General features: G+C 38.5%; 1 protein-coding gene and 1 pseudogene across 1 annotated transcript in view; both read left to right on the top strand.

Moving 5' to 3' along the window:
- Positions 1–17,442, top strand: part of EFCAB5 (EF-hand calcium binding domain 5) — a 133,828-nt gene that overhangs the window by 32,962 nt on the left and 83,424 nt on the right. Inside the window, exon 4 of the mRNA XM_032279329.1 lies at positions 1,425–2,001. Within this exon, the coding sequence (XP_032135220.1) occupies positions 1,425–2,001 (577 nt within the window). The remainder of the gene's footprint in view (positions 1–1,424; positions 2,002–17,442) is intronic.
- On the top strand, positions 4,974–6,101 carry LOC116552582 (annotated as a pseudogene).

The raw sequence follows: 17,442 nt of genomic DNA, 5'->3' as shown, positions 1-17,442 counted from the left end.
ATACATACAACTTTTCCTGTCATTGCTAGAGATTTTGGTAGGGAGGGGATGTAGGTGCCTGTTCTCAGTCCACCATCTTGGTCTAATATCTCCATCTTTCATTTAAAAAATGAACATATAAAGGAAGCTGGAAATAAAATGATGAAGAGAAATGTATTTACATATACAAGTGCGTTAGACTCTTTGCTTCCTCAGCACACATTTCCTCATCTGTTTTTTTTGAGACAAAGTCTCACTGGAGTGCAGTGGTGTGATCATGGCTCACTGCAGCCTCAATCTCCAGGGCTCAAATGATCCTTCCACCTCAGCCCCCTGAGTAGCTGGGACCACAGGTGTGCACCACCATGCCTGGATAATTTTTTTATTGTTTGTAGAGACAGGATTTTCCTAACGTTGCCTAGGCTGACCTTGAACTCCTAGGCTTAAGCAGTCCTCCCACCTCAGCCTCCCAAAATGTTGGGATTACAAATGTGAGCCACTGCACCCAGCTTTCCTTACCTTTTTGCCTGCCAACTGAACCTCAATGTTGTAGCAAATGAAAATCACTTGATATCAGAGAACCTGATGCAAACCCTGACATCAAGAAATAAATGATAATTGGTCTATACTATTCATAGTAATCCCATTTCCCTTTACTAGTGATTGGTCTGGGCATGTATCCTAGTTAAGGCCGAAGAAATGTAAAGAGAAGTCTTAGAGTGGGGAGTCTGGGATCTTCTCTCGGATAATAAAACAGAGCCTCAAGAGGAGAAAAATCCTTTATCTTCAAAGGGATTTTTTTTGTTGTGAGGAAGTTATGGCTAGAGCTGTAATGGTCATCATGTGATCATGAGGTACAAGCACAAAAAATGAACAAAAATCAATAAAAACAGCCAAGCAAGGTAGCTCACACCTGTAATCCCAGCACTTTGGGAGGCCGAGGCAGGCGGATCATGAGGTCAGGAGTTCAAGACCAGCCTGACAAACATGCTGAAACCCCACCTCAACTACAAATACAAAAATTAGCTGGGTGTGGTGGCACATGCCTGTAATCCCAGCTACTCAGGAGGCTGAGGCAGGAGAATTGCTTGAACCCAGGAGGCGGAGTTTGCAGTGAGCCAAGATTGCACCACTGCACTCCAGCCTGGGTGACAGAGAGGGACTCCGTCTCAAAAAAAAAAAGAAAAAAAAAAAAAGAAAAAAAAAAATTAACAGAAACGGCCTAGGTACTTAATGAAATTACTGAGCTGCTGAATGACAGTCAACAATAACTATCTTTATGGTTAAAGTCACTTTGTCTGATTTTCTGTTACTTTCAGCTGACATTGTTCCAATCCACTGTGTAAATACATATGAAAAAATTTTCAAATATTATTCTAAAGTCATGTAGATTAAAATTTACTTCTAACATTTCTTACATTTCACTTTTTTTTTTTCTCCCTCAGAATTAAACCTGGAGGGGCAGCAAACAATTTCACCTGATTCAATAAAGGACTCTAAAACTGAAGCCTCAGGTAATATTGCAGTTAGAAAACCTGCAAAAGTGATTTTTACTTTAGATGAAACTGACCTGGAATCAAAGCTAGAGCAACCATGGAAGAAAAATCTCTTTGAAAGGATGGAGGCAAGAGCCCAAGCAATGCAGCAGAAAATAATAGATAAGGAAAATCTGAAGAAGGAACTAGAAAAAAAGGCTGAAAAAAAACTCCCTAGGGATAATTTGGCCAAAGAGTGGTTTAATACTGAAAGCATGACACTGAATAATCGTGTATATTTGCTTGACAAACTTCTACCCACCTTAATTCCTGGAATAGAAAGCATGTTAACTCAGGTAGAAAAGAAGAAGGTTTTGACAGAAGTTGATACTCCAAGCAAGTTTGACCCAATTAATTATTTGGGGGAATATTTAATGAGAAACAATCCTTATTATATCAAAGACCCAGGAATGTCTGGTTACCAGAGGGTGATGAAAGAGGTCACAGAAGACCTGAAGATATATGTTCCTGACACTATCTGCAACAGGTACAATCTGTTATAGTTTCAGTTCATGATATGTCTCCTTACACTGAAAAACTAGTAGAAAAATAACATAATCATACAGACAGGACTTAAAACAAGTGATTTTACAGTTATTCAAAAAGTGTTTATTGAGCTACTAGTATGTGCTTCACTCCTTTTGAGGCACTGTGAATACTAACAAAATAAATAAGTTTCTTGTATTCATAGATTTAATTATCTCACTATGACTCCAAGTGTATATTGATTTTTTTAAATCTCCCTGCACTGGAAAGTAAGCTATATGAAAGTTGGGACTTTTAAAAAATTTAACTTTCCATATAGGCAATATATTCACCTGATTTAAAGGCCAATATGTATAAAAAAGTTATACAGTGAAAAGCTTCCCTCCCATTCTTATCTTCTATCTACCCAGTACTCCACCTCCACCATAAATAACTACTATTATTAATTTTCTATAGATCCTTACAGAATTCTGTATACATACATAAGGAAATGAAAACATGGATTCTTGATTTTCCGTCTTTTACACAAAAGCATGTGATATGAGTTATAAATACCCATTTTTACCTTGCATTTATCTTTTGTCATATAGAAGATTTTTGAATTCTATATAGTCAAATTTAACTTTTATGACATCAGGATTTTGAGGCACTGTTACATTTCAAAATATTAAAATAATTCTTCCATGTTCTCTTCCAGAATTATTATGATTTTAATTTTCATTTTAAATATTGACTCATTTGGAATTTATCCTAGTGTAACATGTAAGGATTCAACTTTATCCTTTTTCAAAAGTCTACTTAGTGGTCCCAATAAAAGTTAAGTATCTATCTTTACCCCACTAGTTTAGGATTGAGCCTTTATTAATAAATTCATATATATTTTTTAGTATATTTCTGGATTTTTCTATCCTATTCCATTGGTCAGTCTTCCTTTCATGCATTAGTACCACACTGCTTTAATAAGTGAAACTTTTAAATATATTCCACAGATCTGACAGTGCTGGTCCCCACTGTTTGCTCTTCCTTTCTGACATCTCCTAGCTATCTTGTTTGTTTACTTTTTTTGACATGAATTACGGGAGTAACTTCTCTACTTGAAAAAAAAAAATGGGGTGAGAAAACCAAAAAAAACCCTTACAGGAGTTTTTATTGAAATTTGATTACATGTATTAATACTCTTAGAAAACAAACATCTTCAAGGCTGCAATTAGCCAAGATTACACCACTGCACTCCAGCCTGGGCACCAGAGCAAGACCCAATCTCAAAAATAAAAAAAATAATAAATAAATTAAAAAGCAGTCATACACACACACACGCAACAGAAAACCAACATCTTTAATAATGATGAGTGTTTCCAGTGTCTTTCAATTTGCTCATCTTATTTTGTATGAATTAGTGTTGTCTTAAAGTTTTTTCATGGCTGGGCATGGTGGCTCATGCCTATAATCCCAGCACTTTGGGAGGCCAAGGCAGGTGGATCACCTGAGGTCAGAAGTTTGAGACCAGCCTGGCCAACATGGCAAAACCCTGTCTCTACTAAAAACACAAAAATTAGCCCAGCATGGTGGTGCACGCCTGTAATCCCAGCTACTTGGGAGGCTGAGGTGGGAGAATAGCTTAAACCTGGGAGGCGGAGGCTGAAGTGAGCTGAGATGTACCACTGCACTCCAGCCTGGGTAACAGAGTGAGACTCTGTCTTGAAAAAAAAGTTGTTTTTTTATTTTGCATAGGTTTTGTATCTCTCTTATTAGATTCATTACTACTTCTTTTTATCATTTTTTGTTGCTATTTTAAGCAGGAATTTCATCTCTTCTTACATTTTCTATCTGCATATAGTCTGAAGACATTAAACCTACTAATTTCTGTATACTTTTGTGCCCTGCTACCTTACTGAGTTTTCTTACAGTAAAACTTTAGTTGATTTCTTGGGTTTTCTAGGGAGATAACCATTGTCTGCAAATAATAGTAGTTTTCTTTCTTCCTTTTCAATTTTTATACTAACATCTTCCTACTACCTCCAATACAATATTAAATAATAGTGGTGATATAGGCATCCTTGTATTTTTACAACTGTAGTAGAAATGCTGCTTCTGTTACTGCTTCATTATGGGCAGGGTTTTGTTTTTGTTTTTTTGAGACAGTCTCGCTCTTGCCCAGGCTGGAGCGTGATGATACGATCTCAGCTCATTGCGACCTCTGTCTCCCAGGTTCAAGCGATTCTCTTGTCTCAGCCTCCTGAGTAGCTGGGATTATAGGTGTCTGCCACTATGCCCGGCTAATTTTTGTATTTTTAGTAGAGACGGGGTTTCACCATGTTGGCCAGGCTGTTCTCGACTGCCTGACCTCGTGATCCACCCACCTCGGCCTCCCAAAGTGCTGGGATTACCCAGCCTATGGGCAGTTTTTATATTATCAGTTCTATTCCATTTGGATATGAAAAACATTTTATCTCAGTGGGAAAATGTATCTAATCTCTACCTTTCAGAGTGATTTTTAAAAATTAAGACGATTTTATCAAATGCTTTTTCAACACCTATGGGAGTGATAATTTGATTTTCACCTTAGATCCCTTAATGATGAATTTTATTAATAGGTTTCCTAATATTTAACTATCTTAGAATTTCTTAAATAAATCCTGCTTCGTTGCTATGTATTTCAGTACACTGAAATTTGCTTCCTACTAGTAAGACAGAATAAATATTTCTTTCCTTTTAATTACAGATTTTCAGAATTCTATATATATTTTATCTATCTACCTATCAGTAGTCACCTCCAATGGCAGCAAATGAAAACTGTTTTCCCCTTTTGGGAAAGGGTTCCTTTTTCAGTATGATCATGGATGCATGGATTTTAATATATATTCAATATATTTTAATCAATTGTAGTCATTTTTTTTGTATTTTAGATGTTCAAATTGCACCAGCTTTGGCTTCTATGTTCTGACATTACCCCTTTAGTCTTTGAAAACTTCATGCATTTTTAAAATGGATTCCTGGCTCCTTTTAATGTGGATCACTCATCTGTGAGCTAGGAGTGCTCATAAATATTGTATAGTCATTGTTTCTAGGCCCTTCAGGACTAAAACATATAATTTTTAGAGCCAATGGCCTGTGGCCAGACATCACCTGCAGCCTCTTGGCTGCAGTGGCTGGCAGGGCTCCTGTACGACCTGTGGGCTCTGGACCCCAGTTCAGGAGGACCCTTCTTGATCCAGGAGGGGACCCTGGTCTCATTGAAGCCAGATGGGGTCTTGCGGCGGCCTGGTAGACATGTGATCCAGTGCTTTGGAGGCAGGGCTTCACGCTGGTGGGGATGAAGATCCTGCAGTTGGCCAGAGAATGTCCTTGCTGAACACTACCAGGACCTACCGAGGAAGCCCTTCTACCCAGTCCTTCTTAGCTACATGAGCTCAAGGCCTGTTGATGGCCATGGTCTGGAAAGGGTACAATGTGGTCGACACCTCAAGGACCATGATAAGATACACCGACAGAGCTGAGGCTGACTCTGTGACCATGTGGGGAGACTTCAGCAACATCCACATCAGCAGGAACGTCCACACCAGCTATTCAGGATATCGGGGCCAGAGAGAGATCCAGCTGTGGTTTGAAAGCAGTGAGCTGGCGAACTAGCTCCCCTAGACAGAGGCCACCACAGAAGCGTCTTCCCAGCCTGAGGATTCAGGCTGCCCTGGGCCACCCCAGCTTTGGTCCACCAAGACCAACTACCTCAGTCACAGGAAGCCCACACTCCTACAAGTCTTTCCCCAAACGACTTTCCTGTGCACATTCTGCCCCACCCCAGCCCGGAGGACTTTGAGCCACAAACTTTATGTGCCTTTCTGTATCCTAGCCAGCGCAAGATTGGACCAAATCCTTTCTGCACCAAACTACCAGACAACCTTTGGGGCGTCTTCAAAAGTGGGTAGTGAGACCTCTCCTCCCGCAAAAGGGAGACATTAAAATTCACTGTGCTGAGAAAAGAAATATATAATTTTAAAAATGAGTTAATATTGACAGTTGCATATTAAATATAATGTGTCAGGGTTTTAACCTAATTTCTTTGATATTTGTATTTCCTTTTTCTTTTTTTTGAGACTGAGTCTCGCACTGTCGCCCAGGCTGTAGTGCAGTGGTGCGATCTTGGCTCACTGCAATCTCTGCCTCCTGGGTTCAAGCAATTCTCCTACCTAAGCCTCTTGAGTAGCTGAGACTACAGGTGTGCGACACCACGCCCAGCTAATTTTTTTTTTTTTTTTTTAGTAGAGACAGGGTTTCACCATGTTGGCCAGGATGGTCTCGATCTCCTGACCTCATGATCCGCCTGCCTTGGCCTCTCAAAGTGCTGGGATTACAGGCCTCAGCCACCACACCCAACCTGTATTTCCTTTTTTCTTATATAGAAAATCTTGGTTCCTAATGACATTGACGTAACTACTGATTTGTTTTATCCTAAAGTTTACATAAAAGCTTCAAAATGGCCCAGTGCGGTGGCTCATGCCTGTAATCCCAACACTTTGGGAGGCTGAGGTGGGTGGATCACCTGAGGTGAGGAGTTCGAGATCAGCCTGGCCAACATAGTGAAACCCCCTCTTACTAAAAAGACAAAAATTACCTGGGCGGGGTGGCATGCACCTGTAATCCCAGATACTCAGGAGGCTGAGGCAAGAGAATTGCTTGAATCCAGAAGGCAGAGGTTGCAACAAGCCAAAATTGCACCACTGCACTCCAGCCTGGGTGACAGAGTGAGACTCTATCTCAAAAAAAAAAAAAAAAGCTTCAAAATAATTATACCAACAAGCTTACTACTAATAAAAATATTACATAAGGCTTTACATTTATTTGCAGTTTTTTTGTCCTTAGACTATATCCCTTCCAGGTGCAGTGGCTCATGCCTGTAATTCCAGCACTTTGGGAGACCAAGATGGAAAGATCTCTTGAGTCCAGGAGTTTGAGACCAGCCTGGGGAACATAGCAAGACCTTGTTTCTACAAATAATACAAAATAATTAGCTTGGCATGGTGGCACACGCCTACTACTCCCAGCTACTCCAGAGGCTGAGATGGAAGGATTACTTGAGACTGGGAGATCAAGACTGTAGTGAGCGGGGTCATGCCACTGCACTCTACCTGGGTGACAGAGCAAGACCCTGTCTCAAAAAAAAAGTCTCACTAACTATATATATGTAAAAAATAGAGCCATGCAAAAAACTAGAAAAAAACCAGGGGTTAAATCCCTTTATGCTGGAGAAAATACTTTTTAACTATGACTCAAGATCATGAGAATTTTGAAAAATTTAATTACATAGAAATTAAAAGCTTTTTGCCTGGTAAATTGAGTCACAACTTCTCAGTTCTCCTGTTGTAGTACAAAAGCAGCCAGAGTAAATATGTAAGTGAGTGAGCATGGCAGTGTTCCAATGAAACTTTATTCGTGGATACTGAAATTTGAATTTCATATAATCTTCACATGCCACAAAATATTATTCCTCTTTTGATTTAAAAAAATTAGGCTGAATACAGTGGCTCACACCTGTAACCCCAGCATTTTTAGAAGGTGAGGACGGGAGGATTACTTGAGCTCATAAGTTTGAGACCACCCTGAGGAACACAGTGAGACCCTATCTCTAAAAATAAATAAATAAAATAAAATTTTAAAAACAAAAAATAAGCTATTTAAAAATATAACAACCACTCAGCTTTTGAGCCCTACAAAACCAATCAGTGGGTCAGATTTGGCCCCCAGGTTGTAGTTTGCTAAACTTTTTTCTAAATGATATCTATTAGGTCTCTTCCAGGTCTAAAACAAAAACAATACCTTTGAATTTCTGAACATCTTCCCAAATCTCCATCTTTTCTTTTTAATATTTTCTGACATACAGACCTAAATATTTTCTGACATACAGACCTACACTAAAATTTACAATTCTTTTTGACTTGTTTTAGTGTCCTTTCTATAGGGTAAATAACGAATTAGAGCTTTAGAATGTAGTTCTTTTGGAATTAGGCAGATATCCCTCTGGAATAAAGTAAGAGATATGTGCAGAACTCTTGTTTTATGTGTGGTTATGAAATTTTTATTTTCAGTTGAAACAGGCTAAGATCATGGTTGTCTATCAATGACACCAGAATCACCTGGGGTGCTTGGTTAAAAGTGAAGATTCCTAGATCCTTCCTCAGATATTCTGAATCAGAAACTTTAGGAATGCATTTAAAACAAGTTCCATAAGAGGTTATTATTTGCACACTAAAGATTCAAGACCAAATTAAAGAGAAACCAAATTAAGAGAGTTTTAGTACTAGTGAAAACTTCCAATAGCATTCAGGAAGCACTTTCATTAAATTTAATAAATAGCTTAAGGAACATTTCCACTCACCATCTGTTCTTGCAGTGCAATAAATTAGACTGTATTTAGATCTATTTCCATTAAAAATACTTACAATCTGTGAACTGATGTCAAGTCTGTAAATGGATATATTGACAAATCCTTCCTCTTGTTACAAATATGTAAATCTCAGTGGGTACATAAAACCCTAGACATTTATCAATGTCTATAATAAGATAGTAATGAACACAATAGGGCTTTGGTTCCATTGCCAACCAATGCCATGACACAGGAGAATTAGGTTGTTTCACTGATGCTTCTTAAACTGGGAGTTTGACTTCTTAGGGTCATTTGAGGCTTAGTAAAATTTTAGTTAATAGATGCTCTATGGAAGCAACACTGTTGCAGGAATTTCATGAAATAGCTAATCAACGATGCTTTATGACTAGATTGTTAGGATCAGGGCTTTATTTTTTTCTGGCAAAAAACCAAAATCTGTATGTCAGCAGATGATGGTGTCTGGCATTTGCAGAATATTCAGAAATCCTAAGGATGTTTTACAACACTGTGTTCTGTTCCCAATGCTATTGACTTAAAGCTTATATACCCAGCAATCTTAGTAAAAACAGTCCTGCTTTGAAATTCTCAGAACTATATCATTGTTTGCGTTGCCTTCAATCCATCACAAAGCTTTGGAAAAGTCCATTCACTTTAGAAATGAACATTTTCCTTACTTAGAGCCAAGAAAAAAGTCAAGGAAAATTTATTTGGTTTATTGAGACTTTATCTTCTTGTGATAATGTTCAAGTGTTTATTTGCTTCAGCTTGATCCAAAAAGCTTTTGATGCCTACTTTCTAGGACAAAATGGATTCATCTCTCTTAGGTGTCTAAAAACAACAGATGGAGAAGGCACTCCTTACTTATTTGGAATAATTTTTATAGTGGTAGTCACTACATCTGAAAAATACAGTATCACTGCTATTTGTAGGTTTTATATGTGCAACGTAATTTACTACTTTTCATTGGGGTTCTTGAAAGACATAAATATAAAATTAAGTAGACTTTAATTCTTACATGTAATTTTGGACAACTGTAAAGTAGGTTAGGTTTGTATCATTTGTTTTTCTTCATATGTTCTTTTCTTTTATTATCCTTTTTTAAAAGTATCTTTTTCCTCTGACTCTTGATTCCTCCAATGTTTAGGATTACATATTTGAAAGTTAATACCACCTTATTATGAATTGATAATTAAAAATATTTGCTCCTAAAATAGGATTACAAATTTTTAATAGCCTAATTATGATGGTGGTTACACATATTCATATATGCTAAAATTCATAAAACTATGTGACAAAAAAGGTAAATTTTACTATATGATTTTTTAATGTAAAACTTTTAAGCAGTAAAAAATATGAAAACTGTTAATGTTAGAATTTCAGACTATTCTATTATACTACAAATTGGCTCTCTTTTCTCCACTAGTCTTGGTACATAATATCTTAGAATGAGTTCAAATGAACCAGAAAGTAGATCTAAGAGACCCAAAACAGAAGCTTGCATCTTTTCCTGTATAATGCATACCCAGTTCTGTCTTGGTAGTGATCTCTGATAATTGCATATTCACTATGGGGTCTGTGTTGTACTTTGAGATATCTTTTGGGCATTTTTTCTGTGACTCCTTTTTATTAGCCTTATGCATTAATAATGGAACTTTTTTTTTTTTTTTTTTGACAGAGTCTTGCTCTGTCCCCAGGCTGAAGTGCAGTGGCACCATCTCGGCTCACTGCAACCTCTGCCTCCCAGGTTCAAGCTAGTCTCCTGCCTCAGCCTCCTGAGTAGCTGGGACTACAGGCATGCATCACCACGTCCAGCTAATTTTTATATTTTTAGTAGAAATGGGGTTTCACCATGTTGGCCAGGATGGTGTCAATCTCTTGACCTTGTGATCCGCCTGCTTCAGCCTCCCAAAGTGCTGAAATTACAGGCATGAGCCACCACGCCCAGCCAATAATTGAACATTTAATCCATAAAGAGAGAGAAAAACGCAGAGGTGTTTCAAGGAATTTCTTTGTCTACCACAGCTACATAGAAGAGAACAAACTGGTATATATACTCAAGACTTAAGGATACACCAACCAAGTAAAATTTCAAAGAGTGAGAGATACAGGCCTTTATTTTATTCATTTCTTACAGATTAACTCATGTAGTGTTCAAGGGATTCATGTAATCTATGTGACAAAAATCTATTGTGTATGTTTCTATTGGAACATGTTATCTGCAAAGAGTAATAACATCTACTTCAAAGTACCTTCTGTATTTAAAAAAAAAAAAAAAGCTTCAAAATGTCTTACTCATCCTTACGAAATGCCAACACTAGGACTTGGCAAGACAGAGGGAATGTTTCATCCTTGATATGGGTTTTCCTCAGTTGCCAGGAGACAGTGGCTTCCTAGACAGCTGTTTACTTATACTCTACACCAGCTGCCACCCCTTTACTGAGCCAAACCTTTGTGTTTATATTGTGCTAGGAAATCCCACAGGTGCTTCTGCACAGGTGATATTAGTAATATTAATCATCTTCGATTTGTACTGAATGTCAAATCTTATCAATCCAGTAAAACAGATTATGAATCATGTTAGTGAATGAACAAGGGAAATAGTTTTTATAGTATTCAAATGACTGTTATAGCCAATGGAATGGTGGTAGGATTTTATCCAGATAGGTTCTACTTTTGTTCAACCTGAAGCATAATGATAATTTATGTACACTGACTAGTTTCATGTCCATCTCTAAACCATACTCTGTTGTGTAGGTATATAGCCCATTATTAAATACTTAGAAATTCAACTGCTTATGGACTGCAAGATCATGGTCTCCCTGGACGATATCCTTGTATTCTATACCCTACTCTCCAACTTAATGTTAGATGAGTCTTTGGTTTGCTTCAATGACATAGAATATTCCTAATGTTAGAGACTGAGGTAGAGGCCCTGAGTCAAGTTCTTTCCGGCTAGGTCTGGGTATCTGGTACAATGCCTGACAAGGTGTAGTGGTCATGAAGTAGAAACATCTAAAATATCCAGGGTATCCAGAAATTTTTAGGATTTTTCATAAAAATGAATCAATTCCATTGATTCATTTAAAACTATCCAGTGACAGAGAGCGTCAAAAGAGATAATTTGTCTGTTCATAGAGGAGGTTCTGGCCTTCTAATGGCTGAAGACCTTATATGCAATTGCCTTGGTTTTTGCATCCTTTGTCCTCACTCAATCTTTCATTATCGAAACAGATGCTTCCCAGCTTCCCGGAGGGGTGGTGAGCGGGGGCGGAATATGCTTACTGTGGTCCTCTGCCCTACTCTTACTTTTCCAAGAAGGTAGCTCAATTGGAACTCAACTCACCTAATTTAGAAATAAAAAATCCTGGCTGGGCTGGTGGCTCACGCCTGTAACCCCAACACTTTGGGAGGCAGAGATGGGACGATCACAAGGTCAGGAGTTTGAGACCAGCCTGGCCAACATAGTGAAACCCTGTCTCTACTAAAAATACAAAAATTAGTAGGGTGTGGTGGCAGGTGCCTGTAGTCCCAGCTACTCAGGAGGCTGAGGTAGGAGAATCGCTAGAACCTGGGAGGCAAAGGTTGCAGTGAGCCGAGACCAGGCCATTGCACTCTAGCCTGGGTGACAGAGTGAGACTCTGTCTCAGAAAAAAAGGAAAAAAGAAATAGGAAATCTTCATCATCGAGGCCAGTTTTAAAACTTGGAGGCACTATATCGGAGACACCCAGCACATAGTGACAATGACCACTAAGCCGTGACTTAGTCCATCCTGGCCAGATAGGTTGCACTATTTATGCATATCACTTTTACTACCATACATATTAACTAATCAAAACCACCAGCCAGGTGTCCTGTTTTGGAATCCAGAGTGTCAGCTTTCTCTGTCTAAAACATCCTTCCCCATGTTTCTTTAGCTGGCTAAGTTCTCCTTGTCCTTCAATAGTCAGCTCCAGCACCACTTTTGTCACAGTTGGTCTGGATTAAGTACTTTTTCTATATATTTCTTACATTTCTGAAACAACTGTAGGCTCATGTTGGCCCCCTTAGCACACTATAATGTAATTGTTATTTACCTTCCCATAGTCTCTTTGAAGATAAGGGCTATCTTCTATCATACCTATATTTGAACACTAAGCACAATGCTTGGCATAAGCTGGGGCTCAATAAATGTTAGATGAATGAATTAGCAACTTAAACTTACTAAGGAACCTTTACTCAATTAGTATTTATTGCTTAACTACTGAGTGCTCAGCAGTGAGCTGTAACTTATAGGGAAAAAATACAAAATTTGATTTTTGTCATGAAGAACTTAAACAGTCTATTTGAGGAAATATAACTAAAACAACCAAATTTATCAAAAGCAGTTGTCCTATATACTCTCCCCACTTCCCACACATTTTTTAGCCTGTTACTTCTGGCTCTTGTGCCAGGCTCTCTCTAATAAATGGCACTTGCCAAGATCACAATATTCTCCGTGCTTCTAGACCCAGTAGAAAGTTTGCCATTTTAATCTTATTTGACCTCTTAGCATAATTTTCATCTTGAAATACATTTTCCCTTCTCTTCCATGATATCATACTTTTCTAGCTTTCCTTCTATTTCTCTGTCTTTCTCAGTGTCCTTTTCTGGCTCATTCTCTGCTACTTGATCTTCAAATATTAAAGTCCTTTAACCTGTCACTCTATAATCCATCCCTGAGTGCTCTCATTCCAACACGACTTAAGTTACCATCTATACGTTCATGACTTTTAGATCTATATCTTTGGTTCAAACACCTTTGAGCTCTATCCCATTACATCTAACTATTTATTCAATGTCTGCCCTTGTATGTTTTATAAGCAACTGAATTTCAAGAAGTCTTTGTCCTCAAGCCAAAAAGTAGGGAATCAACCTGGACACCTTCTAATGCTCTCTCCCTGTTCATTTCTAGTAAGTCATTAAGTCCTGGTGATTTTACCTTCTTTTCTCAAATTCGTTCATTTCTGACCATCCCCCACTGCTTTCATCCTAGTCTGAGCTACCATTATCTCTCACCTCCACTATTGCAATAGTTTCCTAATTGGTATGTTTACATCCAATTGCCCTCTTCCAATCTATTCTTCATCCATAACTGAAGTGATTTTTTAAAGGCTAATCTTACCATGTTGCTCCCCAAGGTGAAACCTTTTACTCTCTGAATAAATAACAATTTTTTTTTTCTGAGATGGAGTCTCACTCTGTCACCCAGGCTGGAGTGCAGTGGCGCAATCTCAGCTCACTACAACCTCCCCCTCCCAAGTTCAAGAGATTCTCCTGCCTCAGCCTCCCGAGTAGCTGGAACTACAGGTGCACACCACCAAGCCCAGCCAATTTTTTTATTTTTAGTAGAGATGGGGTTTCACCATGTTGGCCAGGATGGTCTCGATCTCTTGACCTCGTGATCCACCCACCTCAGCCTCCCAAAGTGCTGGCAATACGGCGTAAGCCACAGTGCCTGGCCAAGAACAAAATTCTTAACTAAGCCTATGAGACCTTCCTTGGATGACCTTGTCCTTGTCTTCCTTTCCAGCCCTGCCTCCTGCCTCTCTCCCCACGGTATACTCCAGGCACTCAGTATTTCTTTCCTTCTTAAACATTCTGTGCTTCTCCCTACCTCAGGGTCTTCACATATGCCATTCCCTCTGCCTATACCACTTTTCTTCCTCTTTACCTAATCCTACCAGTCCTTTACAGTTCAGGCTCAGATACCACTTCATCATGAAATTGGATTGGGGTCTTCCCTTATGAGTGCTCATAGCTTCCTGTGTTACTCCTTCATTGCTCTTATCGTAATTGTGATGGTGGTTTCCTCTGCTGTAATATAAGCAGGAACTATGTCTGTCTTAGTCACCATTGAATTCTCAACATCTAACACTGTGTCTTATGAGTAATGCTCAATAATGTTTGTTAATTAATTAACCTATTACAGTCTGCCTTAATGATGAAAGTTTTCTTTTGTTTTTATTTTATTTTTGCTTTTTTTTTTTTTTTTTTTTGAGTCAGAGTTTCACTCTTGTTACCCAGGCTGGAGTGCAATGGCGCAATCTCGGCTCACCGCAACTTCCGCCTCCTGGGTTCAGGCAATTCTCCTGCCTCAGCCTCCTGAGTAGCTGGGATTACAGGCACGCGCCACCATGTCCAGCTAATGTTTTGTATTTTTAGTAGAGACGGGGTTTCACCATTTTGACCAGGATGGTCTCAATCTCTTGACCTCGTGATCCACCCGCCTCGGCCTCCCAAAGTGCTGGGATTACAGGCGTGAGCCACCGCGCCCGGCCTGCTTTTTTGTTTTTAAATACGTAAGATTATTATGAGATAGTCTTAATGCTCAATAACTATGAGAGCATCACCTCATTTTCACACATCCCTTAATTTAGAGTAATTGAATGTTTAACTTTGAAATACCTGGAATTAATGATCAACAGTTAATGAGGATGCTATAATAAATGTTCTTTATCATTTTAGAAAATTATGAAGAGGCCTAATTATTCATCTGCTTAAACATCATTGATTAACAAATTATTTAGATTTTTCTTAAGTCATTACATTATATCAGGATCTTCATTTATGTAATAATATATATATTGAATAAACAAAGAGAAAATCAGAAGTTAGTATAATAAGTAGGCACACATGTCATATATGGATTTTTAATAGGAATACTCATCACAGGAATAATATGGACATACTCCAGGAATGGCAAGAAATTCAGTTTAGCTTTGTGAAACTAAGACCACAAAAGCTTAAAAACAAACAAACACTGAGCTTATTAACTTGCCAGTACACCAGTGAAGACTCCACTGAATGATCTGTGGAAGGGGCTTTTAATTGTTTTATAATAGCTATACTTATAAGAATTAAAAATTGATCACATTGTATAGGACAGAGTGAGTCCATAGGTCTGTACATGATTGATTCAAACAAGTCCCAGTTTTTAGTGGTCAGGAAAGTGTCTTCAGTTAAGTGTAGCAATAGTCTGATATACTGAGGTCACTCAAAGTTCATGGTCAATTATCCACTTAAGCGGATTAGAACCAGTTTTGACAAAATCAACATTCACTTTTGATATGATCTATAGGCAAATGTTTCTGTAAATAGAAGATATTCCTTATGCAGCTTGAATTGATGGATAGAATTTGGATTGTCACAACCAGAGTGGGGAAGCATTTTTGCTTCTACTCTTTAATCAGATTTATACTATGCTTTTCTTTAAAAGATTTCAAAACACTCATTTATATAGGAAAACTGTTTTATTAGTTAGCTTTTGCTGCATAGCAAAATACTCCAAAACTTCATGGATTAAAGCAATAGCATTCATTTGTTCATGATTTTGTAGATTGGTAACTTTGGGCTGGGGTCATGGCTCATCTCTGTTCCACATGGTATCAATTGGACTCACTCATGCAATGCAGTAAGATGAAACCTTTCAACGATACCCCCTTTACTCTCAGAATAACAACCAAAAGTGATGGTCTTAATTACTTTTGTAGCGGTTGTCAGACTCTTTGCAAAAGCAATGTAGGTAACTGGATCATCATCCAGCAGGCGAACCTATGCTCATTTCCAAGGTGGTATTATAGTGGAAGGACTCCCAAGTTCAGTAAAAGAGGGCAAGCCCCAGTGTTCAAGCACTTTTCAACTTTCTGCTTACATTTGGTTTTCTGATGTCCATTGACCAAAGCAGGTCACATGGCCAGAGGCAGATACAAGGAGTACAGGAATAGACTCCACCTCTTCATGGGAGGAGCTACAAAGTTATGTTGCATACATACAGACATTCAAAAAGGAATGGGAAGAATTTATAACTATTTTTGCAATTTTCCATACTGTGGTTTTTCTTCCCTTCCAGTCCCCTTATACTTAGAATGAATCTGCTTATAGGCTACGTCTACCCTGTACTGCCCAAATTAAGAGTTTTGGATGCTTTAGAATTCTCTGAATTAATGTAAACATCTTCATGAGATAATGCAGGCTATAGAAGACAAATTTTATTCATTCCCTGAATGAGTGACACAATCAATTTAAAATCCATTTGGATTATATTTTGAGTCTCGTGTACAATGGCCCAGAAGCACAAAACTAGATTTTGTTTCTAAATATGGACATCAATAAATGGGAGGAAATGATGTCTGAGTTGAGACCTAAAGCCTGTGGAGGACCTAGGCAGGCAAAGAGAGGGAGAAAGATATTTCAAGCAGATGGGAAAATGATAGAAAACCAATTTTGTGAATTCATTTTTATGTCACATGGGAATCTGGAGGCACTCAGTACTTACTATAAAATATCGTTTACCTCTCTGTTCTGCCATTGGACCCTAAGCTTTATAATGGCAGAATCCATAGTAGGTGCTGAATAAATATTTATGTAACAAATGAGTGAGTGATTGGCTTAGTGAGTGAGTGCATGAATGAATAATGCAAAATAGCTGGGTGAAAACACAGATACAGAAGAGAGAGCTACAGAGGAATGAAGACAGAAATTGAGAAGAATCCTAGCTAGAGATGACGGAGAGAGAAAAAAGCAGCAGAGGATGAAACAGATAAATAGCAGAAGGGGAGACAAGCAGAAGAGACTGGGAGCTCTGAGAGCTAAGTGGTAATCAGAGATCTGGCTGGTTAGCAACTGCATCAGAGAAATTTAGCACTCCTTTAAAATACTTGTTAAGGCTAGGTGCGGTGGCTCACGCCTGTAATCCCAACACTTTGGAAGGTCAGGGTGGGCAGATCATGAGGTCAGGACTTCGGGACCAGCCTGGCCAACATGGTCAAAGCCCTTCTCTACTAAAAATACAAAAAATTAGCCAGGCGTGGTGGCAGGTGTCTGTAGTCCCACCTCCTGGGGAGACTGAGGCAGGAGAATCACTTGAAACTGGAAGGCAGAGGTTGCAGTGAGGCAAGATCACGCCACTGCACTCTAGCCTGGGCAACAAGAGTGAAACTCCGTTCAAAAAAACTAAAAATAAATAAAAATTTAAAAAATACTTACTAATCCTCCAGCAGTTCAGACACAGCCCCTTCTGTACTATTAAACTGCCTGTCTGC

Source organism: Sapajus apella, unplaced genomic scaffold (genome assembly GCF_009761245.1).
Source record: "Sapajus apella isolate SASKATOON/1434 unplaced genomic scaffold, GSC_monkey_1.0 scaffold12, whole genome shotgun sequence".
Taxonomy (NCBI): domain Eukaryota; kingdom Metazoa; phylum Chordata; class Mammalia; order Primates; family Cebidae; genus Sapajus; species Sapajus apella.
The sequence above is the reverse complement of the archived record's forward strand: the minus strand, read 5'-3'. Positions and strand labels throughout refer to the sequence as shown.